The sequence below is a fragment of the Budorcas taxicolor genome, chromosome 10 (genome assembly GCF_023091745.1).
Source record: "Budorcas taxicolor isolate Tak-1 chromosome 10, Takin1.1, whole genome shotgun sequence".
Classification (NCBI taxonomy): domain Eukaryota; kingdom Metazoa; phylum Chordata; class Mammalia; order Artiodactyla; family Bovidae; genus Budorcas; species Budorcas taxicolor.
This window is the reverse complement of record NC_068919.1, coordinates 75,992,253-76,019,705: the sequence shown is the minus strand read 5'-3', so window position 1 is coordinate 76,019,705 and position 27,453 is coordinate 75,992,253. Positions and strand designations below refer to the sequence as shown.

Genomic DNA, 27,453 nt, shown 5'->3' with positions numbered 1-27,453 from the left:
AGAGACCAACTTTGAGATTAATTAGGTATTAGACTTAGCAGAAAAGGGTTTTAAAGCAGTTATTATAACTCTGTTCAAAGAAGCAGAAGAAAATGAGCTCATAATGAATAAAAACAAGAGATTTCAGCAGAGGAAATAAAAACCCATGGTTACTGACGCTCTGATGACAAGTGAGATGAGAATTAGAAAACAACTTGCATTTCAAAGTACCTCTGCTCAGTTGGAAATTTTTGTCTCAAATGACTTACTTGTACCAAAATTAAATTGAAAATTGCTTACTGATACTAGACAGTTATATCTGGGAGACTTGACTGGAAAAGTAGGAAGAATTTAGGGAAGTTTGGTGGGGATATTTTATACACAGGCATTTTCATTTACAGATGATATGAAGGACAGGATTTTTTTGTTTAGGATTCCTAAAATTTAATACCAGGCCTGCTACTGGTTCCTACATGGATCAAAATTTTCTTTCAGAAGGTAAAACAATGCTATGAAATACTCCTACCAGGCATCTAAAAAGAGGCAGGCTGCTGAAAAGAGGAAGTGATCTTATAAGGAGAAAAGTGATGTTCAGAGAGAAAGCATAGGGGGCATCAAAGTCTTGTCTTTTGAAGTGATTCTGATGTAGAATTACTAAAAAGAAATACCTGGATGGGATAATCCCAAGTTCATTTTGGTCTCACACTGGTTCCCCTCTACTTTGTTCACCAAACTCTATATACTGTTGGACACGCATTTCAGAAACAGAGCCAGCTTCCCAACACCACAGATTCCTGGTACTCTCAAAAGCAGGACATGATAGTAAAGGGCACAAAATCATTTCTTGGCTGAAATAACAGGACTCAACTCACAAAAAGTGACAATAGCTCCAATAAGAAAGAACAAGCCTGAAATTATTAGTTCGGAAATGGAGGGAATAGTTCTTCAGACAGCAAGGAGTATGATTATTTGATTAATTAAAACAAATAAACAATGTCCAAAATATTAATAATAAAAGAAAAACTTCCAAAGAGTGTTCTGAGCAACTCTATAACGTGTACCAACTAAACTCAGTGTTCGGTGTTCAAATGGACCAGTGACTCTCTGAGCTAAGCCATTCAATCCAAAACAGAAAAATAAAAAAGTAAAGCAGAAAAACTGTAAAACTCTTTTTATCATCATTTTCCATTATAATGCTGGCTACATCATCATCTGATATAAAATTCTAGAAACTCCACAAAATTCCTCTTTTTAAAATTTATTTTTTGTTATCAAAGAGAATGTCCAGAAACATTGAGTACTAAAGAATCTGTTCATGGCATTGTTTTACAAAAGTTCCTAATGGAGTGTGAATATTTTATTTTCTGTTGTATCCTTCACTTATTAATGATGAGGTGGATGAACCGGTGCAATTACTTAAAAAAAAAAAAAAATTCCAGACAAAAACATCCATTCTCATTCTGAATCTGTTGACTGGAGTGAATTCAGTGGTTACAATACCACCACTGGCTAAGGATCAAGCTCCCCACAAGAGGGAACTATTCAAGTCATCTCATTTGGTCACATAGGTCTCTCAGGCATAGGCACCATGTTTGAAGTCTCACACAAAATGTCTGTGTCACTTAAATTACACAATGTGGCAGTGTTTGTTTCATGGGGACATAGTCTTGAAAGAAGGGGTAACGTAGAAAACAATCTGTTTGCATGTTATACATGAGTACATTATTGGACTGTGCATGGGTTTAAGGGCACTGCAGCCCTTGTTAAAGAGGAATTCCACCAATGAAGCATCTGGCAGATCCCAGCTGCTCCTGATGCTGAAGATGTTGACTCGTTTTAACCACGGGCTGTTAGGTTGGGGCCTTCTTCATCTACTGTTTGGCTCAAATGGTTTGAACTGAGTTTGGTGGTCTTTCTGGTCCATCTAAGCTTTATTTCTCAGCCTCAGGGTATGTGGGGTACTTGACCGTTTCTATCTTCTCTCGAACTTTGTAGGAGGGATACAGGCCCGTCCTTCCCAGTTTTCTGTTGACACCTTTAGAATAGCCATCCCAATGATTTCCAGCCACACCAATGATATCTCCAGGTTCCATGGGGATTTCATCTGCAGTTCGAGGTTCGTGAGGATAAATGGCAATCTGGTTGTGGGCATTTTGGCCTCCAAAATAGTAGATGTCATCCAAAGAATGGAAGTTTGCAGAGGCATCGGGATGCAGTGTCTGCATGATCTCATAAGCAACTCGACAGACCTTGGGAAAGCATGAAAAAAAATCTGTTAGTACATGTAAGATCGCCTTCGTAGCAATCTGAGAGCCCTTGCCAAAGAGACGAGGACTAAGCTAGGACCGGGGCTGAGAGAACGAGTGGTAGATTCCAGTCCCAGGTTTCCAGTCCCTTTGCTCTCAGATGATGGTACAAAGTCATTCTTCATTTTTTTGCCTGTATCTTTTTTTTAAACATAAAAGATAATTACAATTAGGATCTTGCAGAGAAAAAAAGTATATGTATATATTGTGCAAAGTATTTTGAGAATAAACACTTATTAAGAGCCACAGAGTGCTGGGCAAAAATAACATAGCCTGTGCCCTTGGTGAACTTTAAGGTTCAGGGTTATAAATACTTTACACAAATGCTGCTGCTCCCTTCCTTTCATTCAGTGTTAATAAATCACATATTCTTTTCTGCTAATTTAGATCTGGTCTCAGAACTCTTCTCAACAGAAACTCATGTAATTACTGACAATCAACTATTGCCAAATGAGCTAAAACATATCTGCCACTTCTGCTCTGAAGAGTTTTGTGTGTGATGTGTAGATAGCAGCAGTCTAGATTGAAACAAGATGAACTAGCCCCTGGGGAAGGCGCATCTACCTGATGCATTTAAGGCTACTTAAAAGATCCCTCTGTCCAAAGAACACCTAACATTCTCACTGGATGGCAGCTGAAATTCCTCAGTCCTTGAGCTTCAGACTTGCTAAAAAGGTAAACTATCTTAATGGAGGTATAACATTCTAAACAACTAATAAATATATTCATTATATAGTAAATGGGTTTCAGAAACTTTTTTAAGAATAAGTGAAAACAAAAGAGAATACTATCATTTTGCTTAGAAAATTCTTCCATTATGTACTATGAACACAGGACTCAACTGAGGTCAAATTTTTCTACATCTCCAGTTGTAGTTATCTCAGTTAATGAAGTTTTATTGTCCCTATATCAATACTTTTGCACATATTTAAAATGATGCTAATAATAACTCTTAATCTTCTCAGTGGAGCAATTTAAGGTACCCAGTAGTTCTTAAAAACTTTGGCATTCACAATATCAAAACTGAATTCTTAAGTGTTATGAGTAAATAGAATCTGCTTAGGTTAATAATCAACTTAAGTCTTTAAAAAAAATCTGAATTTCAGGAACTGGAGGGGCACTTCTTAAATGCCATATATAATCTGCAAATAAAACTAAGTTTACACAGTATTTTTAACTTTGCAGATAGAGACTAATTCTAGTGCTAGGATTTCAACTAGACCTAGAACCAAGAGAATAAGTTTGCTTTCAAATCTGCTACTTTGTCAACAAACTAATTTTATATTGGGAATGTCACAGTATAATTGACATCACTGGTAGAATACTGAAACTATAATAAAATGAGGCTAAAAAAGATTTTGAACTTGGACTTCATATTTAGTCAGAGGCCCATACAGGGTTCACAAAATCAAGTGAAGACTTTGGAAAGAATCTAAATAATTAAAACAAAGTAGCTCCAATAATAGCAAAGTACAATAACAATGACAGAGGTTAATGTTTACTGAGTTTTACTTAGTTTTTTCTGTCGGACATTGCTTCCAAGGTCTAATTTAATTGTCAGGAGTCCCATAATATTCTATCATGTTTGTTTTATGGATGTCAAAGATCAGTTAAGGAAAATGGCCAGAGTTATACTATTATTAAGTGGCATATTCAGGTTTTGAACCTAGGCAGAATGTGTATACTTGTTAACTGCTAAGCATATTTTTTCTTGCAGATCCTATTCTCCATGCTCACATTTTGGATAGCGTAAGGCCAAGGCACGCCTTGGGAAAACCTGAATTGTACTTTCAGGGCCCCTCCACCCTGTTTTCAATTATCCCTAGTCAGGGATGCTAGACCTTGTACTGCCTTGGGATGACTACAATGTCCATCATGGCAATGGACCCTAATGTGTCTTCCCCTTTCACTAATTAACTTCTCATTCTCATAAAAACAACACTGCCTTCAGTCCCACACCCTTAGGAATGTGCTTTCTTTTGAGGGTATTCCTAATGATCAGTTTATGTTTGGCTAGCAATAGTTGCTCTGATACTTTGGCCACCTGATGCAGAGAGCCACCTCACTGGAAAAGACCCTGATGGTGGGAAAGATTGAAGGCAAAAGGAGAAGTGGGTGGCAGAGGAATGAGATGGTCAGACAGCATCATTAACTTAACGAACATGAATTTGAGCAAACTCCAGGAGATAGTGGAGGACAGAGGAGCCTGGCATACTGCAGTCCACAGAGTTGCAGTCCGGACTTAGTGTCTGAACAACAACAACAACAATCAATAGTTGTTGATGTATTAACCTGATGGATAACAAACATACCTTCTTATGCCAAAGAAATTATGAATGGGGGGCCAATAAAAGGCTCCTTCTTATAATAACGGCAATAATGAGAGCAGGTGAGCCTACTGACCACTGTTCTAATAGCTGGGCTTGTACACACACTTTTTCTCAACTCATTTAACTCTCACAACAACCCTATGACTTGGTTACTATTATTATTTATATTTTATAGCTGAAGAAACTATATTAATATTTCCAAAAATCTCCAAAAATTAAACAAAATGAATAAAGGGGTTAGTAAATGGCAGAATACTTTGGCCACCTGATGTGAAGAACTGACTCATTGGAAAAGACCCTGATGCTGGGGAAGATTGAAGGCAGGAAGAGAAGGGGACAACAAAGAATGAGATGGTTGGATGGCATCACCGACTCAACGGACATGAGTTTGAGGGAGCTCCGGGAGTTGGTGATGGACCGGGAGGCCTGGCGTGCTGCAGTCCATGGGGTCGCAAAGAGTTGGACATGACTCAGAGACTGAACTGAACTGACTGAAATGGCAGAAATGTAATTAGGACTCTGTCTCTAAACCACACACTCAACTGCCTTAGAGTGTTAGGATAAGAACCTAGAATAGTGCCTGCCTCAAAGCAGCCATTCGATAAATACCTTCTGAATGAATACAGCTCCATGTACAATATTAGTCCAGCAGCTGAGATTCAAGTCCACTGGTGATATTAATCCTTAAGATCCATATAGCACATTCTGAGCAATTAAATTTTTTCTCTATGTTAACCAGGGGGCAATTTACTGTAAAGAATTGGAAAGCTGACTATAGTGTCAATGTTTGCATTTAATCACTCTAGGCATCCTCTTGCGAGAAGGAAATGGCAACCCACTCCAGTGTTCTTGCCTGGAGAATCCCAGGGACGGCGGAGCCTGGTCGACTGCCATCTATGGGGTTGCACAGAGTCGGACACGACTGAAGCGACTTAGCAGCAGCAGCAGCAGGCGTCCTCTCTGGGCTTTACAAATCCAAATCACACAGCAGGTAAATGATGCCTTCCAGCTGATGTCAATACTCATCTTTGATACTTGACAGGTAGCATGATTGTGAGGAGTCGTCTTTATGGTTTGCAAAGCAGTGGATAGCCATATGTAGTATGCCTTATTTCACTCACTGTTGACGTGTCACTGTACTGTTTTTAGAACACTACTAAGCACACAGTTATGAGTAAGAGCAAAAATCCTGCCAAAGGATGAAACACAGATATGACTGTATTAAGAAAAAAATTTAAAAAGGAAGGAAAGTCCAAGGAAAGTCTGAATTTTGTCCCTAACAACCAGCTGAGCTTTGCATGAACCTCCAAAGCTTTCTGAGAGCAGATGGGATATTGTTTTTTTGTCAAAATAGACAGGGCCAGAAAGATCTCTCAAGTGTGAAAAGTTGGAAGTGGGCTCGTGTCTCTCTGTGTGAGGCTGGGGTATCTGTGCATTTTTACTGTAAACTGCTCTATTTTGCTCTTCACTGAGAGGACAGTATCCACTGCTATTTCATAACCACACCTCCCTGGAGATCCCTATCGAGAGCTGTCTGTCTGGAAATAAAATCAATCAGTGTCTGGCTTCTCCTTCTGGGCTTTCCAAAATCTGATACAAACTGTGACGAAGCAAGTTGTGTTGTGTGTGATTTGGAATGAAACAACAGAAAATGCCACAAGAATGTCGCATTAAGTGCCACACAGGAAGTGTCACAAGGGGAAAAAAATGTGTCCTATGGTGATTTTAATGACTGAGAAACTACTGAACAAATATTGACTGCTCCTTAAAAAACATCAATTACCTATAGTCTTTAAAATGGACATCTACAACCATTTTTGTAAATGAGATTTCAAGTGATAAAACCTGACTGTAAAACTTGATAGGCAGTATTAAAAAAAACAAAACCCTTCTGATATTTTGCCCAGAGTGAGCTGTCAACTGCTGTTATTTCTCCAAATGTAATTTCTTTGCTTCAGATTTAAGATGGTTTCGTTAAATATGAAAATAAATGACACAGTAGATGCTTAGGGCATACACAACTTCCAGTAACACAGAACAAGGTTAGAGTATTTGGTAGAATAGTCTGGAATATGACTCACTGCATAGCTGTCAAAACTTAGTTGATGTTCTTGAAAAATACTGCCTCTAAATTTCAGACTAAATCCTATAGCTTGTTTTCTTCAATTTATGAAGCTTTTAGGACAAACCTGACTTTGAGAAAAAGCTTTGATGAAGGAATTCAGAAAACTAAGAGGAACAACAGAAACAAAATTAGAGAGCACAGTCATATTCTTGGCTTTTAAAAACTTTTCACTTAAGGAGAGAGAATTCCCAGACCTTATTTGTGGATATAAAACCAAGGATGTTTAGAAGCCCTCAGGCTGAGAAGAATGGATCCAAAACCTTATAAAGAATCCTGATTAAGGAGTCATGACATTTCTGTCTATAGTTTCTTAAACATCAACCAGGCCTTGCAATTTCCCTCCAACAATGCATTTTATTCTTCCAGGATTTTCTACAACAGCACACAGTCAACATATAAACTCTCACTTGTTATACAGGATAAACGCTCTCAAAGGGTAGAAGTATACAGGAGACAGAAAGTTTACATGACTGAAACTGCAGGATTGCCAAAGCATTATGAAGAAGAGTCTAAACTTTTATTCCTTCTCACCATTTCTTGAAGTGATATTATCATCAAGGAAAATTTGAAAGTTGGTTGTCCATGTTTTATTCTGGGCTGAGATTTGGTTCTCATTGTTTTATTTTCTTGTCCCCCTTCCCACTTTCTAGCATGCCTGTGGCATATATAAGAAAGCCTGCAGATTAATTTTCCTAAAGTTAAAACTATACATAAGTTCACCTACATTTGCGACAGCAAATACTGTTACTTATCACTCACCCTTTGGGAATGAAGAGTTTTTGTTTTTTAAAATTCATTATATGGTGATGCTGTCCTTCAATAAGCTAAAGAAATTTAAGATGGTGCCTTGGCATAGCAATTAATATGCTGAATGTTCCTGTTTGTTCTTCTTTATGAAGAACTGTTACATGCATCAATGCACACAGTGGCTATGTGGACCCCACACATCACTTGTGACCATAAGTAGAGGCAGCGGTGTCCTTGAATAGCAGGTTTCATGTTCCTTCCCAAATGGGAGAACAAACAGTCTGAAATGGGGCCATGTGAAAAAGAGCTGCTCACATAAACACTGTAGAGTCTAACAGGCAAAGACAGTCCTATTCCTACATAAATAATGTGAGGGAGTGAGTGAAGTGAGTGAAATCGCTCAGTCGTGTCCAACTCTTTGTGACCCCATGGACAGCAGCCTGCACCAGGCTCCTCCATCCATGGGATTTTCTAGGCAAGAGTACTGGAGTGGGTTGCCATTCCCTTCTCCAGGGAATCTTCCCGACCCAGGGATCAAACCCAGGTCTCCCGCACTGCTAGACAGACGCTTTACCGTCTGAGCCACCAGGGAAGTCCCATATAAATAACAGCAGCTAACGCTGCATTTAATATATTGCTCAGTACTATTCTCAGTGCTTTTTACCTATAATAACTCTTTAATTCCTCACTAAAACTTTATGCAGTAGGTATTATTATTACTATTTTTATAGGGAGGGGAAAAAAAAGTCAGTGATAGTCTAAGTAATTTGTTCAAATGCTGCAGTCACTAAGTGGTCAAAGATGGATTTAAAACCCAGGTAGTATGATCCCAGAACCTACAATGCCTCATTCTTATTCCCTGCCTTGTGAAGTTAAAAGCTTGACACTTATGCCATCAGTGAGTTTTTCTCCAACTCCACTGCTGCTGTTGTTGAGACATTTTGGGGGCATTTTTCAAAACAATCCCAATTTTGATTTATGGCAAGGAAACTGCGAGCCAGCAACCAACTTCACTCACACCATAAAAATATTAAACTGTATCAAATGCCTTTATGTTAAAAATATTTTCAAAAAATACTGAAGTGCAAGTAAGCTCAAAGATTTATCACCAAGTGTGGAATTATTCCACCATATCAAATGCTAGAGCCATTAGTCATCAAGAAAGGAGGTGATCACATTTAGCAAACTGCTACTCATTATATAAATATAAGGTATTTTTACTATTAAACTTTTATTCTGAACCCTAACATAAAATGTCTGAGATATTCAAATCTATTTTGGGACACAAAATATTGGTTCAAATTAGGAGAGTTCTTTTGGATGAACTTTGACTTGCCAAGAGTTTTAACGAACAATATAACATATAATCACGAATCTTATTCCTTTGGATACAATCAGACCTCTCAGCACTCTTTCTTCATATAAACTGTCTTTCTGGATCTGAGGTCTGAAGAACACACTGAGGTTAATATTATGCATAAAATAGAACAAAGAAGTATGAACAATATGTTCTTCAAATCTGGACAGGTTTCCATTATCATGAAGTGACAGAGCTCCTGACTTTTGGGTCAAAAGTGTTGTGAGGCTACAAGGATCAAAAATTCTATAGCACATCACTGAAAAGGAAAAAAAAAATTTCTTTTTTTCTTTCCAGAATGAGCTTAACAGCCTAATTAAGGAGAGCTGGAAGAAAGGATGGAAAACACAGAGCGCTTGTAAGTCTCACTGTCTACCTACACGTAAGATCTGCCAATGTTTAGACATGCTTATATTTGAGTGTGTGTGTATGTGTTCAGTCACTCAGTGTGTTCGACTCTTTGCAACCCCATGGGATTATCTAGGCAAAGATCAACTCCTCTGTCCATGGGTTTATCTAAGCGAAAATACTGAAGAAGGTTGCCATTTCTTCCTTCTGGTGGGGGGAGGGGGCGGTCTTTCCGATCCAGGTATTGAACTGGTGTCTCCTGTGTCGGCAGGTGGATTCTTTTACCACTGAGCCACCTGGAAAGCCCTTTGTTTAATTTTAGAGCTTTATAATTAGAGCAGTGGTTCTTACAAGGACGATTTTGCCCTCTCACTTCCCCAACCTAGGACATTTGGCAACGGTCTAGAAACACTGTTGACTGTTCGAACTTGAGATGAGGGTCTACTGGCCACCGATGCTGCTAACCATGCTATAGTGCACAGTGCAATGGCCCACAACAACTTCTCCAGCCCCCAAAGTCAATGGTGCCGGGCTGAGAAACCCTGGACTGAAGGAACAGACTTAGGCCTAAAATTTATGCCTAGAGTTATGACGAACCTAGACAGCATATTGAAAAGCAGAGACATATTACTTTGCCAACAAAGGTCCGTCTAGTCAAGGCTATGGTTTTTCCAGGGGTCATGTATGGATGCAAGAGTTGGACTGTGAAGAAAGCCAAGTGCCGAAGAATTGATGCTTTTGAACCGTGGTGTTGGAGAAGACTCCTGCGAGTCCCTTGGACTGCCAGGAGATCCAACCTGTCCATTCTAAAGGAGATCAGCCCTGCGTGTTCTTTGGAGGGAATGATGCTTAAGCTGAAACTCCAGTACTTTGGCCACCTCATGCGAAGAGTTGACTCACTGGAAAAGATTCTGATGCTGGGAGGGATTGGGGGCAGGAAAAGACTCTGATGCTGGGAGAAGGGGATGACAGAGGATGAGATGGCTGGATGGCATCACTGACTCGATGGATGTGAGTCTGAGTGAACTCCGGGAGTTGGTGATGGACAGGGAGGCCTGGCGTGCTGCGATTCATGGGGTCGCAAAGAGTCGGACTGAGTGACTGAACTGAACTGAAGTGAACTAAAGGAGGAGGTGGTGCATTTGGAAATTCTTGATTCAATTGCTCTAACAACAACCATTCGAAAATGTGTTATTTGCACCTGTTGATCACACAGGCACACAGCCAGATTATCAAAAGCAGTTGAGAGGGACTAGGTAGGTACACGGAGAAGGCAAAGGCACCCCACTCCAGTACTCTTGCCTGGAAAATCCCATGGACAGAGGAGCCTGGTAGGCTGCAGTCCATAGGGTCGCTAAGAGTTGGGCACGACTGAGCGACTTCACTTTCACTTTTCACTTTCATGCACTGGAGAAGGAAATGGCAACCCACTCCAGTGTTCTTGCCTGGAGAATTCCAGAGACAGTGGGGCCCCGTCTATGGGGTCGCACAGAGTTGGACACGACTGAAACGACTTAGCAGCAGCAGCAACAACAGCAGCAGCAGCAGCAGCAGCAGCAGGTAGTTACAACTCCTCCCCCCCCCTCCCATAAGAATAGAAAAGGGACCATCTCAACGATAGGATCCTAACCCCACTAAGGGAGAAATATCAGCTATAGATGCCTTCACGTTTCCCTTCTGATGAGGACTGCTGCTTTGTGACTCCTGTTCTGGGTAGCTGTCTTTGGGTCTTAATTGTAGTCTTATTCCACACTGAAGGAATGTATACAGCCTTTGTTAGGGTAAGTATCTTCCCAACAATCATAACACCACACCATTGCGATAAAGTGCATTGTCATACAATAAACTTCCTATTTTCTTTATACTCTCTGCAGTATATTCCCATGTAAATGATGTGACTTTCCTTTTCACATTTTCTTTTCTCTGCTTCTTCAAGCTTTTAGGCATATATTTATCTTACATGGTTTATATTTCTTGGTAATTATTCTCTAGTTATTTCATGTGAATATTTTGCTCACTAGATTCTTGACTAGGCTAAGACCTGTATCTTCAATCCCATGAAATTCCCTCTACCCCAGCATAGATCTGAGCACAAACAACCATTTAATAGCTTGTTGAATAAACTAACCAATAATATGCACATAAATAAGAGAGCTAAATAAAATCCACAACAAATATTTCTATGTTGATATTCCACTGGGCAAATAAGGCTGATTGGACACTCATAAAAACATACACCAAACCAATGACATATAATTTTTCTGTAATAGTTAAAGAATGCTTATAATATGGTATTGGTTAAATATATTGTACTATTTCTTGCTAGGTAGAAATGTAAAGGAGAAGGAGAAGGCACGGGTGACCCACTCCAGTACTCTTGCCTGGAAACTCCCATGGATGGAGGAGCCTGGTAGGCTGCAGTCCGTGGGGTCGCAAAGAGTTGGACGCGACTGAGTGACTTCACTTTCACTTTTCACTTTCATGCATTGGATAAGGAAATGGCAACCCGCTCCAGTGTTCTTGCCTGGAGAATCCCAGGGACGGGGGAGCCTGGTGGGCTGCCATCTACGGGGTTGCATACAGTCGGACACGACTGACGTGACTTAGCAACTTAGCAGTAGCAGAAATGTAAAAGGACTTGAGGAATTACATTTCCTCTTTCTTATTTTCTACAAAGCAATGAAGTAAGGCAAAATGCTGAGCATTTAAGTCTCTCAGTATCAGCGCACTGACGTGTAGAAATGGATGGATTCTGGTTACATATTGATTGCATGCAAAATCAGAAAGTATTAAGTAAACTTACTTGCTGTTTCTGTTAAATGCTGTGAATAAGCCAAATATCCTTTACAACAACCCCAGTAGCTGGCTTCATTAGAGATGTATTCAACAACTGCTTGGAAACAACTAAATGTTCAATGTAATAGAAAAGCTATGCTTTCTGGAATCTTTTCATCTTTTCATAAAAGAGATCATTTCCCAATATTAAAACATTGCACTTGAATCATGATAACTAACATTTTTAAAAAAGATCCAAGAACTTCCTGACCTAATATAACCACAGAATATTGACCATTTAAAAATGCTTACCTGGGATGAAAACGTACACACCAGGAAGTCTGCCTGGGAGAGAAAGTGTATATCCAGGATCACACCTCGAAGTGAATTTTCTGTGTATCGATTGTGTAGTCCAGCTGACCAAGAGATAGAGTTATCACTAATAAATTCATAATTGGGGTACCTGGAAAAAGAAACAAAATCACTGAAATCATAGAATTCTATCAGGAAGTAGTATCCTATCAACAGGAGGTGGACCTCCTGTACACAGGTGTGCCTCTCTTTCCAACAGTAAGGAGAGCTTTAACTCTGGCACTCAATAGAGTAGCTGACAAAACATCTTTGAATCCACTGATGGGGAAGAAACCATTCTGGGGTGTCCTGTAGGTTAAAAGTTAAAGTTAAAAGTTAAAAGTTAAAGTTAAAGTTATTGGCATGTCATATAAAGTACACATATGCATCAGAATGTCCCTTTCAGTTCATGAAATAAATTGCAAATAGAAAGCTCTTTCTTTGTAATGAGTGACCTTGAAGAGCTTTTTCAGCCTGCTTTCATTTTTTTTCACATTGACACATTTTCATTTTATGCATTCCTCTCCCACTTTTATCCTTAAACTATCCTTTTCATCTTTTTAATAGTGTAATTTATACATTGTCTTTTTCTTCCAGTTTTATTGATATATAATTGACATACAGTATCATGTAAGTGTAAGGCACAATGAACTGACTTACACACATCACGAAATGGTTACCACAATGAGTTCAGTCACTATCCCTCACCTCCTAAAGAGACAACATCTTTTAAAAAGGAAAAAGAAAAACTTTTCCTTGTGATGAAAACTCTAGGGATATAATGTCTTAACAACTTTCAATTGCTGTGGCTAGGACATTCAACGCTACGTTGAATTTAAGTGGTGAGAATGGCCATCTTTGTCTTCTTCCTGATCTTAGAGGAAAAACTTTCAGCTTTTCACTGCTAAATATTATGCTAGCTGTGAGACTGTCATATATTACAGCCTTTGTTATGCTGAGGTACATTTCTTCTACATCTACTTAGAGTTTTATTATAAATAAATGTAGAATTTTGTCAAATGCTTTTTCTGTACCTATTGAGATGATCATATGATTTTTATCCTTTGTTTTGTTAATGTGGTGTGTTGCACTGACAGATTTGCAAATATTGACTATCCTTGTAACCACATGATCATGGTGTATGATCCTTTTAATGTATTGTTGGATTCAGCTTGCTAACATTCTGTTAATGATTTTTGTATCTTATCAATATTTGTCTGTATGTTCCCATTTTTGTGGCATCTTCGTCTGGCTTTTGAATCAGGGTGACCTTTGCCTTGCAGAATGAATTCAGAAGTCTTCTTTCTTCAATTTTTTGGAAGTACAGGCATTAATTCTTCTTTAAATATTTCATAAAGTTCACCCATGGGGCCATCTGGTCCTGGACTTTTGTTTGTTGGAAGCTTTTTGATTAATCTTGATTTAGTTCCATTACTGGTAATTGATTTGTTCACATTTTCTATTTCTTCCTAATGTAGTCTTGGAAAACCATAGATTTCTAGGAATTTATCCATTTCTTCTAGGTTGTCCATTTATTCACATATAGTTGTTTGCAGTAATCTCCTTTGATCCTTTGATTTCTGTGGTGTTGGTGTGGATAGATTGCTCATCTACGCTTTGCTTAGTTCTTTTGGGGTTTGTTCTTTTGTTTGAAACACATTATTTGTTGCCTCATTTTTGCTTAATTCTCTGTGTTTATTTCTATATATTAGACAGGCCAGTTATGTTTTCTGTTCTTGGAGAAGTAGCTTATGTAGGAGATGTCCTATGGGGTCCAGCTACATACTCCCCTCTGGTCAACAGAGGTTGTATGTGGGCTGAGGGGGCACTTCTGTTGTGGTGGGGCCAACCACTGTGGGCAGGCTGGGAGGGAGGGCTAGCTCTCAGCTTGGCTGGCTGTCATGTCCTGCCTTATGTGGGGGCTGCTAGCGGCTGGTGGGTGGGTCTGGGTCCTGACACAGCTGGCTACATGGTCTGCGGAATCTTAGGGCTGGTGCCAGCCCACCGCTGGATGGGGCTGGGTTCTGGTGCTCCCGACTGCAGGTGTGCAGGTTCTAAGGCTGGTCTGGTCTTGTTGGTGGGAAGTGCTAGGTCCCAGCACCGCTGGCTTTGGGGCCTGGGGATCCCAGTACTGGAGGCAATCACCTAGTGGGCACATAAGCCCCCAGTGCTAATAGGCTAGAAGGAGGACTTGAAAATGGAGCTTGCTAGCACCAGGGGCTCTGTGGTAGAATGCCTGTGGCCAGGGTCTGTATCATCAGGGGGAGTCCCAGTTGCCTTCTGCCTCTCTAGGAGGCTCCAACCTGCTTTCAAATTTGGTCACTGAGCTTTTCCTTTAGAATATAAATATCATCATTAAATCTCATTAAAAATTTTAGTTTAGAATTTGTGATACTTCAGACTTGTCTCCTTTAACTTCCATATGTAGGTCTGGCATGCATGCATGCTCAGTTGCTTCAGTCATGTCCGACTCTTTGCCACCCCAGGGACTGTAGTCCGCCAGGTTCCTCTGTCCATGGATTTCCCAGGCAAGAATACTGGAGTGGCTAGCCATTTCCTCCTCCAAGGGATCTTCCCAACCCAGGGATCAATTCCGTGTCTTGGGAATTGTACGTGGATTCTTTACCGCCGAGTCACTGGTGAAGCCCTAATCCCTATTAGCACCATCTTAACAAATAATGGTGATAAAGGAATCATTCTAATAAATTTATGTTAGTAAATTCCATGTAGATGTCCACCAACTAATATTGTAGTAGTCCTGAGAGGATATGTGTTAAAAATATTGAAACAGGATGTCTTTAAAAAATCTACCATATGTTCAAATGATTCTACTCTGAATCAGAGGTTTAATTATATTTCAGTATAGAGTGAATAAATTTTCTCAGTACATGTGATAGATCAGAGTTAAGTTGTAAACTTTGGGAAGTTACATGCAAAAGGGATAACCACTGTACTTACTTTATATAATTTTTTAATAATTAAGTTAAGTACTATAAACAGCTTAGAAGAGTACCTCGTATACAGTAAATGCTCAATAAATTTAGCTAATCACTAGCTGTGACTGTCAAACATTCTTTCCTCAGACATCCACTTGGTTTTATCTCTTACTTCCTCCTTGTCTCTCTGCTCAAATGCTAGCTCTTAGTGAGGAGTTTGGCAAACCTTAACCCTTCTACTTGTTTAATTTTTCTCCATGGCTCTTATCACTGGGCATAATATTAATTTACTGTTTATTTTGGGCTTCCCTGGTGGCTCAGTGGTAAAGAACCTGCCTGCTAAGCAGGAGATCTGGGTTCAATCCCTGGGTTAGGAAGATCCCTTGGAGAAGGAAATGGCAACCCACTCCAGTATTTTTGCTTGGAGAATCCATGGACAGGGGAGGCTGGCAGGCTACAGTCCTTGGGGTCACAGAAGAGTCAGACATGACTTAGCAACTAAATAACAACGGTTCACTGTCTGCATTCATTCCCACCTCCATCATCCCTAATTAGAATGCAAACTGTAAAGAGAGGCATTTCTTCTGCTCTGTTTACTCTGTTATTCTAGCACCTAAAAGTGAATCTAGAATGTAACAGAAAATCAGTAAGTATTTGTTGAACTAACAGGAGTTTCTATTCATAAGCCCCGAGACAGCAAGCGTCAGTTTACGTGGCTTTTTCCACACAGTATTTCCCAAAGGTTAGAACTATGCCTTATTTTCCTTTGCATCACAGCATCTAGAACTCCACATAAAGTCATGTGGATAAACACACGAACAAGTGAGTGCTACCTATGACTGGGACGTTTTCCTAATTCCCTAACAGCTGCTTCAGATTTCTCTTCATTCCACAGCCTCCAAGGAGCTTTCTCTTACTGCCTCTAATAATGACTGTGAAGAAAAAGTCTCTGAGCACTGTTTCAGACTGGTATTCAGTGATCAGATCCATTTGGCCTCATTATTTTTGACATTTTGCCCTCCCAGCTCTGAATCAGGGAGATGAAGGAAATGTCACATTTGTTCTATAAAGAAAACAACCAAAGAGACTTTTAATGTGATTCCTGTGAAGATGCATATATCCAGGCAAGGGGCTAAAACAGAAACAAATAAATATGAAAAGGCTGGAGGGTGAAGGAGGAGGGAAACTGTTAAAACACACCAGTACAAGTTGTATCCTAGAGTAAAGACTAACTCTGTCAGCGTGCTATGGGTACTGAGTGGAACAGAGTGATCCTTTTACTGAGAAGTAACACTAACATTATGCCCTTCTGAACTTAAAGGCCTCTTCCTGGCACCAAACCAAAAGGGCACCTAAGTTCCTCAGGCCTTATCTCTATATGCAAAAGAGCTTGAGGAAGGATACTGAGTGTTGAAAAAAACAGAAACAATGGAAATAATGAAGGAAGGAGATTCTGTACTTTCAACAATGAGCATGGAAAACTCCACACAAACATGCTTCTTTCTTGTCTTATGCCCACAAGTATGCAGCAGAAGAGGTCTTCCACTGTCAGGTTGCAGAGATTGGCAATGATTTAAAAAAGTATCTTTTCTTCTTTCATGCCGTAAAAATTTATTTTTTATATCACACACGAACTAACTTGAAATTAAAAATCGTATCAAATTTTCTTTTGCAAAGTCTTTCTTCAGACTGAGGGAAAGACTCTTCTTGACTTCACTACCTAGTATACACCTCCTTCAGGACAAGTACTGATATATGATGACACTGTGATTAAGGGTGACATGTATACTGCCTATCAGTTAGACAGATACTCCTGAGAGGAGAAGCCACATATTATTTTTGGTTTCTTTGTATATTCCTAATGTAAGAAATGCAAGGCTAGATGAAGGCACAAGCTGGAATCAAGACTGCCAGGAGAAATATCAATAACCTCAGATATGCAGATGACACCACCCTTATGGCACAAAGTGAAGAGGAACTAAAAAGCCTCTTGATGCAAGTGGAAGAGGAGAGTGAGAAAGCTGGCTTAAAACTCCACATTCAGAAAAATGAAGATCATGGCATCCAGGCCCATCACTTCATGGCAAACAGATGGGGAAACAATGAAAACAGTGACAGATTTTATTTTCTTGGGCTCCAGAATCACGGAAGATGGTGACTGCAGCCATGAAATTAAAAGACAAGCGCTTACTCCTTGGAAGAAAAGCTATGACAAACTCAGACACCATATTAAAAAGTATAGACTTTACTTTGCTGACAAAGGTCCATCTAGTCAAAGCTATGGTTATTCCAGTAGTCATATATGGATGTGAGAGTTGGACTATAAAGAAAGCTGAGTGCCAAAGAACTGATGCTTTTGAACTGTGGTGTTGGAGAAGACTCTTGAGAGTCCCTTGGACTGCAAGGAGATCCAACCAGTCCATCCTAAAGGAAATCAGTACTGAATATGCATTGGAATGACTGATGCTGAAGCTGAAACTCCAATACTTTGGCCATCTGGTGCAAAGAACTGACTCTTTGGAAAAGACCTTGATGCTGGGAAGGAGGAGAAGGGGACAACAGAGGATGAGATGGTTGGATGGCATCACCGACTTGATGGACATGAGTCGAGTGTTTGAGCAAGCTCTGGGAGTTCGTGATGGACAGGGAAGCCTGGCATGCTGCAGTCCATGGGGTGCAAACAGTCACAGATGACTGAGCGACTGAACTGAACTGAACTGAACTGAATGCCCTGTAACTGTGTCTAGCAAATTGTATGTAGTTAGATAAAATGGTGAAGACATTTACCACTGTGGCTGATTGTTCATTGGATATGGCAACCAAATGCTTTAGAAAACCTTTTTAACAGATTTCCCTTGCTTCTATTTATTTAAATAAACTTAATTTTAGGAAGAGCTCATCCTGCATTTTTCATAAAGAGCAAAATAAATATGTAAATATTTAATCTGAGAGATTTTTAATGGCTTGTTTTTTCCTCCTGTTCCACTCCTACCCTCAATCTCCATTATCTCAGAGTACAATATTGGACAGACAATTTTGACAGTTCTTATTTCTTTGACTGCCAACGGTAGTAGTATCTACTGCCAACTGTACTATAAGGATTGCTTGGTGTAAGAATATCATGCTGTGCTATGGATCACAGCTGTAACATGTTCATTTTCTTTTATCTAAATACTTTCAAGCCCAGAAATCCACATTAAGGAAATAATATGGATAATTTTAGGCACACCTCACTGCACTGGAAACAACCTGTCAAATATTAGGAGAATGGTCAAGCAAGCAATGGTATTTCCATTCACTGGATATTTAATCACTGAAAAAAAAAGGAGACAATGGCTTTTCCTTTTTTTTTTAAGGAAACTGTGAAAAGGGATCTATTGCTGTATTAAGAAAAAGAAGAGTTCAAATTATATGGAATATGATCAACTTTTAAAATGTAAAACTATACAAATATCTGAAGGAAATATGGTGACAGTTAAGTAGTTGTTACCACTGAGTAATGAGGTCAGGAGTAAACTCTTTTCCTTGCTTGTATACTCACCAACTCCATATTTTCTGATGAGCATGAACTATTTTGTTAATCAAGGGGAAAATTTATGATGCATTCAAGAACAAGGAAAAGAGTAAATAAAGTAATATTTTAAGATTTTTTTCAACTAAGCTACACATTCAGTCAGGTGTTTTAAAATGAAGGACTAAGATGAACTATTTCTACTTTGTTTCTAATAGGTCTGCATATCAAACTGGAATAGTATCTGTGGAATTTACTTCTTATGTTTTGTGTCCAAATCTTCATTTAATCCCTAACTCTTATACAAGAATTATAAGTATAATATATAACTTGGCTTCTATTTGGCTGATGAATTTCTCGGCCTTTTGGCTTGTATGTGTATATATGTGTGTGAGAGAGAAAGAGTGTGTGTCTGTGTGTATAATCCATAGAGGGAGCCTTAAAGAAAAAGCAATTTATATCAGGTTAATTTACATTCTTATGAGGTAGAAATAGGGTTTAAAGGATTATCCAGTGATTTGGATAAATGCTTGCATTATAGTATTCATTCCAGATTTGTTTTTCTTCCCAACATTTGTTTTTCTTTGTGACATAAAAAGGATTGAGAAGCAAATTAATTAAAAGTCAAATAGGTCAAATGACTAACTGCTAATAAAATGTTTTCAAACTGACTGGACTGAAATGAACATAACTCAGTACTTACTGAACACTTACTAGAACTAGGTATAGTTTCAAAGTGCTTATAATGTGAGGGAACCAGAAATAAGCAAGTGCTAAATATTAAGATAAATGCACTTAGGGGAGGAACACTTAGTCAAGGGTTCAGGGATGATTCTGGAGTAGATGGTATTACTGAACTGCAAGGAAACCAAACCAGTCAACCCTAAAGGAAATCAACCTTGATTATTCATTGGAAAGACTGATGCTAAAGCTGAAGCTCCAATACTTTGGCCACCTGATACAAAGCCAACTCATTGGAAAAGACCCTCATGCTAGGAAACATTGCGGGTAGGAGGAGAAGGGGATGACAGAGGATGAGACAGCTGGATGGCATCACCCACTCAATGGACATGAATCTGAGCAAACTCTGGGAGACAGTGAAGGGTGGGGAAGCCTGGCGTGCTGCAGTCCACAGGGTCACAAAGAGTCGGACACGACTCCGTGACTGAACAACAGCAAAAGCGCTACTCGTACTGCCCGTTCCCCTACAAGAGTAGGAATTCCTTGGGAGCAGAGAGTGTCTTGTGTGCCGTGCACCCCCCAGCACCTAGCACAGTGCCTGAAATACAGGCGGGTGGGCTCAGTATCAATGGTGTTGCTCAGTACGAGCTGGCAGTCCTTCTTCTTTCACCAACAAAACTCCTCCTTTGATTCTCTTTTTAAAAAATAGAATCTCCAAATTCCAGAAGTTTTTACAAGGTGAAAACTTGTATCTTACACATGGTTTCAGTTGCCTTCAATTCTTAGTGAAGACTGTAAGAGCAAAAGGACAAGTACGTTGTGTGTTTCATTTTTAACAGTCTTGTGAATTGATTAGTGTTATGGACTGAATGTTTGTGTCCCCTCAGAATTCATATGTGTAAGCCCTAACTCCCAATGTGATAATATTTGGAAATGGGGCCTTTGGGAAATCCTTAGCGTGGGGCCCTTATGATGGAATGGGCGTCCTTACAAGGACACCAGAAAGCTTGCCCCTCTGCCTTCCAAGCACACAAAGGTCGTGTCAGTATATTACGAGATGACTGCTGCCTACAAGTTGAGAGAAGGGGGTTTCACAACGAAGTCTACACCTTGCTGGCACCACAAATATGCTTTGATCATAATAACAGTTGCACGAGCACACAGCTGTTTGAATTTAAAACCCCCAATAATCAGTAATAAAATTCAATGTAACAAGAATCACCAGTCGTGGGAATTAAGGATTCATTCTGACTGAAAAGAGACGATCCACTGTAGAATCATAGTTCATCTAACTTACTTTGTTTTTGCCTCCTTTAATAAAGAAGGGTCATCTGTGGCCAAATAAACTCTTTTTTTATCCACTTTCATTCTGCGAGCAAGAAGCTGAAAATGTTCTTCAACATGCACCATGTATTCCTCAATGGGATGGAAGGCTGCTTCTGTTCCCACTTTGTCTGTGCGTCTAACATGGACTCTGTAAGGACAGAGAGATAAAGTCAGATTCCGCTGAAAATGCTCCAATCCAGAGAGTACTTTTAGGGTATTCAGCTTTATACCTCTATTCATGGTGGCATTATGGACATTTCCTTTTCTTTTTAAAAAAATTTATATATTTTAATTGGAAGATAGCTACTTTACAATAGTGTGATGGTTTTTGCCATACATCAACATAAATTGGCCCTTCTCTCACATCCCTTCCCACCCTATTCCTCCAGGTTGTCACAGAGCACTGGCTTTGGGTGCCCTGCATCATACATCAAACTTGCCCTGGCTATGTTTTATACCTGGTAATGAATATGTTTCAATGCTTTCTTTCAAATCATCCCACCCTCTCCTTCCAATGAGTCCAAAAGTCTGTTCTGTGTATCTGTGTCTCCTTCGCTGCCCTGCATGTAGGATCATCACTACCATCTTTCTACATTCCATATATATCTGTTAATATACAGTATTTGCCTGACTCATTTCACTATGTATAGTAGGCTCTAGGTTCATCCACCTCATAAGAACTGACTCAAATGTGTTCCTTTTTATAGCTGAGTAATATTCCACTGTGTATATACACCACAACTTTATTCTGTGGATGGACATCTAGGTTGCTTCCATGTCCTGGGTATTGTAAATAGTGCTGCAGTGAATATGGGTACATGTGTCTTTTTCAATTCTGGTTTCCCCATTTATGTACATTTAAACCAAGTTTTCTTTCATTTTCAACATTAGAAAAAATAAAACCAATATTAAAAAATTCAAACACATGTATTCTAAATATATTTGCATATTAATACAAGGGGGATTAGAAAATAAGTCTTTGAAAAATGCTTTAAAGAGAAAGTAATTGGCAAATCAGAAGTAAATGGGAGATTCTAGGGTTAGACTGTATACAAGGCAGCAAATACCAACCAAAAAACTAGAAATAATTTTTAATATTTTTGACAATAAAGGATGGCAAGACTCACAGTTATTATTATAGAACATTAAATATATCATTTGTAATGTCTTGATGCCAAGTTTTCTTTTTCTTCATTTTATCCTATATCATCACTGTAACAGCAGCTTATAGAGTTTAAAGCTAAGGAAAACACAGACCTGCAAGGATACTCTCTATAGCACAATCAAAGCAAGGCAAACCTGTTAAGAGTTCTTACTATTTTAAGTTCGTAGAACCATTCCAAACTTTTTTTGTTGTAGGTATAATGAATTTCCATTCTCTGCTGTTTTACCCTACTAAATACAAGCAGAGACTAATTTCATCTGTCCTATTTAAGAAAAGCTCAAAAACTGTGAAATTGTAGAACTGGGGACACAAAAGTTACACTGTCTTGCACTGAATAACGCCTCAACTTTCAACAGTATTTTAATGAAATTAAGAATAATAGTAATCATAGTTGGTTTTCATAAGTTAAAACACTCCTTACATTTGCCCTTTCTACAACCCCTCTCTTCCCAAGTTACTAAACCACTGCTCATAAAAAGAAAAGAACAAGATAGATTTGTTTCCTTTTAGGTCATAATATATGAGCAAGTCTTAAGTCAAGCCTGGGGCTTCCCTGGTAGCTCAGATGGTAAAGGATCTGCCTGCTGTGCAGGAGACCCAGGTTCGATCCCTGGGTTGGGAAGATCCCCTGGAGAAGAGAATGGCCACCCACTCCAGTATTCTTGCCTGGAGAATTCCATGGACAGAGGAGCCTGGCGGGCTATAGTCCATGAGGTCACAAAGAGTCAGACATGACTGAGCGACTAACACTTTCACAGTAGGTCAAGCCTGCTGCTGCTGCTAAGTTGCTTCAGCTGTGTCCGACTCTGTGCGACCACAGACGGCAGCCTATGAGGCTCCCATTTATTATGAATCTGGAGTGAGGCTTCAGTTTCACTGCAGTTACTCTGTCATCTTCACGGCTATTCTTTCCTTTGCATTTCAGATGATAGTCCAGGTGTGAATACTAGCATATGAGCACCTATTGTATCACACCTTTTCCTTTTTACAATCTTCTTAGTCACTGGTTCTCTCAGGAAATTTGGAATTGTTCATTGTGCTCTGGAGATGAAATGGGACAGAAGGAACAATTCCACTGAATTTCAATGAGAAGTTTCATAAGAAGAAACACTACTTGAAATTCTGATTTTTACCATGCATTTGTTTTAGCACCATTTAGAACAGGGGTCAGTAACTTATGTACATATGAAGACGAAGACACAAGTGGAAAAATGGGAAAGGAGATCTATAACAAAAAGGAACAATCAAAGCAAGAGGAACAGAGTACTACTAAGCAATTCTCTCAGTTCTCCAAGTATTCCTAAAACTAGGCCTGGACCAATAATTTGAGAGAGGACCTTAAATGGAATTTCATGAAAGAATTAGAATGTTAGAGCTGTGAAGGATATTAGAATATAACTCTTTCATCTAACAGTTAAAGAAACTGAGGCCTCTGAAGACATTTCAGGAAACAAAATGACAACATAAGGCAAAAAGGAATGCTGGTTTCTTTCACTTGCATTTCAGTCCAGTCTTGTAAAAGTTATTTGTGTACTTGCCTGATTTTCATTATCACAGCTCCTCTAGGGCAAGGAATCTGATTTTATTTATTCCCAATTCCACCAAACACAACAAATAAATGAATGAATGAATGATGGGTAGACACAAAAGTCTATTATTGTGTTAATAGATACCTATTATCTAACCCAGTGCTTTTTTTTTTTTAATACACAAACAGTGACAATTAAGGAAGGCCGAGGATAACCAAGCAAGTTGTCCAAAGTGACATGACTTGCTAAGTGGCAGAAACTAGTCTGGACTCCTAGATCTTGAATTCTAGTGCACCCCTCTTTCAGACAACACACTGCTTCAGTGTGCAAATAACTTAGCTGTCTGCAGAACTTCAAGTTCCTGTATTTGGTCAGTTCTCAATGTGGGGGATGCTCCATGAAAAATTAATAACGGTAGCTTTCTGCTATGTAAAACTACAGGTTATCCAAACAAAGTTAAGAAGCTTTACGTCCTGGTTTTGCCTTTATAAACTCTGGAACTTTGGGAAGAGATTTGCTGTAAAATGGTCATCTCTGCCTACTTCACCGGACTGTGTTACAGGATCACTGAGATAATGCAGTTGAAGTTATTTTGGGAATGTAACTACTATCCTCCATCTTTCTCCACCTTTGAAAATTCTGTTCCAACACTGTGGTTCTGAAGGCTTTCTTGGTCCAGAAAGTACATTTCCCCTTCCCTGACTTCTCATAAGACTTCTATGCTTTTCCTCAGGGCATTAATCACATTCTCCCAGTCTAATGTTAGTTAAGTCTCTTTTCCCATGGACTGTAATGAGTTGAAAGGAGTCATTTAAAAAAAATTAATCTTGGTCCCCCACAGTAGCAGGTATTCAATAAATGTTCTGCAGATAAGTGAATGAATCAACACATGTATTAATATTAATCAATAGCTGACTTTATTACAAACAGTAGAAGCTGCAGAATGCCATAGTCTAGCCTACAAATCTATTTTCAGGAATTACTTAAGCATCAGTCTCTCTGAAAGGTAATAACATTTTACAGTGTATTTTCTCCCTACAGAACCAAAATCCTTTTTTCATTCTTATATTATCACATCATCATTTTTAGGGGAGGTATTACCTTCCCTATTTTACAAATGGAAAAAAAATCAAAGCTCAATAATACTATTATTAAGTAACTTGACCCAGAATTAGGGAACAGGCAGGAGTATTACCAAGGTCACTTAACTCATATTCTTTCCTTTAGGCAAAGAACATTTCCTGTGGTGTGAAATCTGGCATCAGGACAAGAAAAATGCCTTATTCATAACTTTTTATGTATTGGTATAGGACAGAGCACATGCTTGTGAGTACAAGTGCTCTTCTGGACTTTTTTTGCTTCCAAGATTTCCTGATACATTTCCCTTAACATAAGCATGAGACTGAATACATATATAAACAGTAATTGCTAAGTGGGCTAAGAGACAACTTTAAATAACAATTTCAACATTATCTTACCCTACAAATGAAATCTTGTTCTCAAAATGGGTTCCAAAACAAAAAAGAAAACAGAACATCAAAAATGCAAAATCACCACTAGTGGCAACGAAAGAAACCTAAGAATAAGGCGTAAAAGAAAAGCTATAAATGTGAGCGCCCCATCTCATGGCCCTCTTAGAGTAAGATAGGAAGCATGTCTAGTATCTAAAATACTCCCGATAAAATAAAATTTTGCTTGTTTCCCCAGGAGAGACAGCTAATTTCCGAAATGTGTTTTAATATATTTGCTGAACGAATAAATGAACAAATTATTAAGTGACTAAATTATGATGACTCAGCTGTTCTAAGTGACCAAAGGAAGAATGATCTCCCTGTGGCCTAAGGTGAACACTGGAACCTCTGTTTTGCGGTGTGGCTATGAAAATTATACTAAATCTTGTAACATTCATCCTGTTCTCTAAAGTTATGCACCCATGTTACTACATATCACTTTAGGAGAAACGAATCAGGTTCTTACCCAATAACTGGATGTTTGAAGCCTAGCTTCTTGGTGGCCTCTTCTATTTCCTTTTCTAGCCAAGGCTGTGGGCGGATCAAGTATTTGACAAACTGGGACACCCACCACACTGCAGGGTCACCATGGACTCGTACAAGTCGGTCTGCAAGGTCTTCTGGTACAGCCAGGGGTAGATATGGAGGACGAGGATGAAGACTGTCCACGATGGGGAGCTCGACTACCTGCACATTTTTGTCCTTTATCTCACCTGAGGGAATATCAGAGCATGTCATCACACTGTATTGCGTGTACAACTGCCATTTGACAAGAACTCACTCTGGGTGCTTTTATTGGCACAGAAACTCCAAAGCGTTATAATTTTCATTTTATAGAGGAAGTTAAGTAACTTGCCCTCGGTACCAGAGTAAAAGTGACAGAGCCGAATGTCACATTCAGGTTGGTCTGCCTCTCAAGTATGTGGCCTTTTCTTTTCTACCATAATGGGCTGCCATATCAATACCTCATAACCCAGATAAAGATGGCTTCCAGCACTCCAAGCATCTAATCAGAGAATAACCATATTGTCAGCGGACATGTTCCCGTAGGCAAAGTCCTGTTTTTCATAACTGTTTTTCTTTTTAGAATTTGTATTGCAGTTCCGTTGACTTAAATGTTGTGTTACTTTCTGCTGTATGGAGAAGGCCAAATATCAAATGATAGCACTTACATGTGGAATCTGTAATTGTTTGTTTTGAATTAGACAAAGAGTTCTCAAAACTTCCAGCATGTCATGATAGCAAATGGCTCTTGCACACTTTCATGACAGAGCACAATGACTCTAGAGATATCTAAAGATTACAATTTTAAGACAAGTATCTCTTTTAAAGAAACAAAATAAGATAGTTCCAAAATCTTTTTTTTTGCCTGGACAAAATTAGATCTATTATATTTTCAATGATGACCATAATAGAATCTGTGTTGATTGTATACCTGAATAATTTTAATTTCAAGTTAGAAAAGTGATAGATAATTGCTGTAAATTATGATTAGTTTTGAAATTCAACTTCTATGTACCATTAATGTTACTGCTGTTCTATCAACTTTATAATATGTTGACAACAAACCAAGATGTTATAACCAGCATCCTCAGAGTTTATGTCACATTTTAAAGACCACATAGTATTAATAATAACTAGAAAACACAAACATACTAGGCAGAAAGATTTTACAAATATAAAATATACTGACTTAAATTTTAAGTAACAAAACATATTAACCTAAACATGCAAAATAACTCCAGTTAAGATGCTGTCATTGTGCATAATAAATCAGAATCACAGTTAATCACTGGGCCATTAAAGAAAGAGTGTATTTGTAGTGAGCAGACATAGAATATGTTTGAAATATATTCACCAAAATGAAACACAGTCCTTAAATTTTGTTTTTCTGTAAATGGAAAAAGTGTTTTAAAATAAATTACATGATCCGGGCATGTCACTCAAACCAACTGCATGGTTATTAGAAAGTCAGTTGTAAAGTTAAGGATTAGAAACATCTGGTTAATATTCTCACTGATATGTAAAACTCATTTCAGGAGTCTTAGAACAAAACCCCTGACACATAATGTTGAGTGAATAAATGAGAATAAACAAATTTACCACCAGTATTGCAGTTCACTTCGTATGCCAGTTAAGAAAGAGCTGGGCACCTTTATCAGATGAGAAACTGTAATCAAGAGTGTTTAGGGAAACAGTGAGCTGTATTTTAAATTAAGCTCTAATATCTCCCCTAAGGCAAGGAAAATTAGGGTGCTCTCCCCAGGGTGGAGATGATAAGTAGTATATGTATGAGAAGGAAAAAAAAGTAAGGTAGAAAGCTAGCCTTTTCTTATAAAAAAGAAAGAGAAAAAAGAAGGAAAATCCTAGCTTCTCCTATATGACCATAAACAAAAGCAAAATTAGTAGAGCTACTTTCTTTTTGTAATTTCTTCCTGAAAAGGTTATGCTAAATTTCCCATGTAACTAACTCCAA

The 27,453-nt window shown here is 38.8% G+C and overlaps 1 protein-coding gene across 1 annotated transcript in view; it reads right to left on the bottom strand.

The window, feature by feature from the left end:
* Positions 1-1,230: 1,230 nt before the first annotated feature.
* FUT8 (fucosyltransferase 8) overlaps positions 1,231-27,453 on the bottom strand; it is a 171,063-nt gene continuing 144,840 nt past the window's right edge. The window contains exons 6-9 of the mRNA XM_052646732.1: positions 25,444-25,690; positions 20,744-20,920; positions 12,280-12,430; positions 1,231-2,228 (exon numbers count right to left, since the gene is read on the bottom strand). Of these exons, the coding sequence (XP_052502692.1) occupies positions 1,911-2,228; positions 12,280-12,430; positions 20,744-20,920; positions 25,444-25,690 (893 nt within the window). The 3' untranslated portion in view covers positions 1,231-1,910. The remainder of the gene's footprint in view (positions 2,229-12,279; positions 12,431-20,743; positions 20,921-25,443; positions 25,691-27,453) is intronic.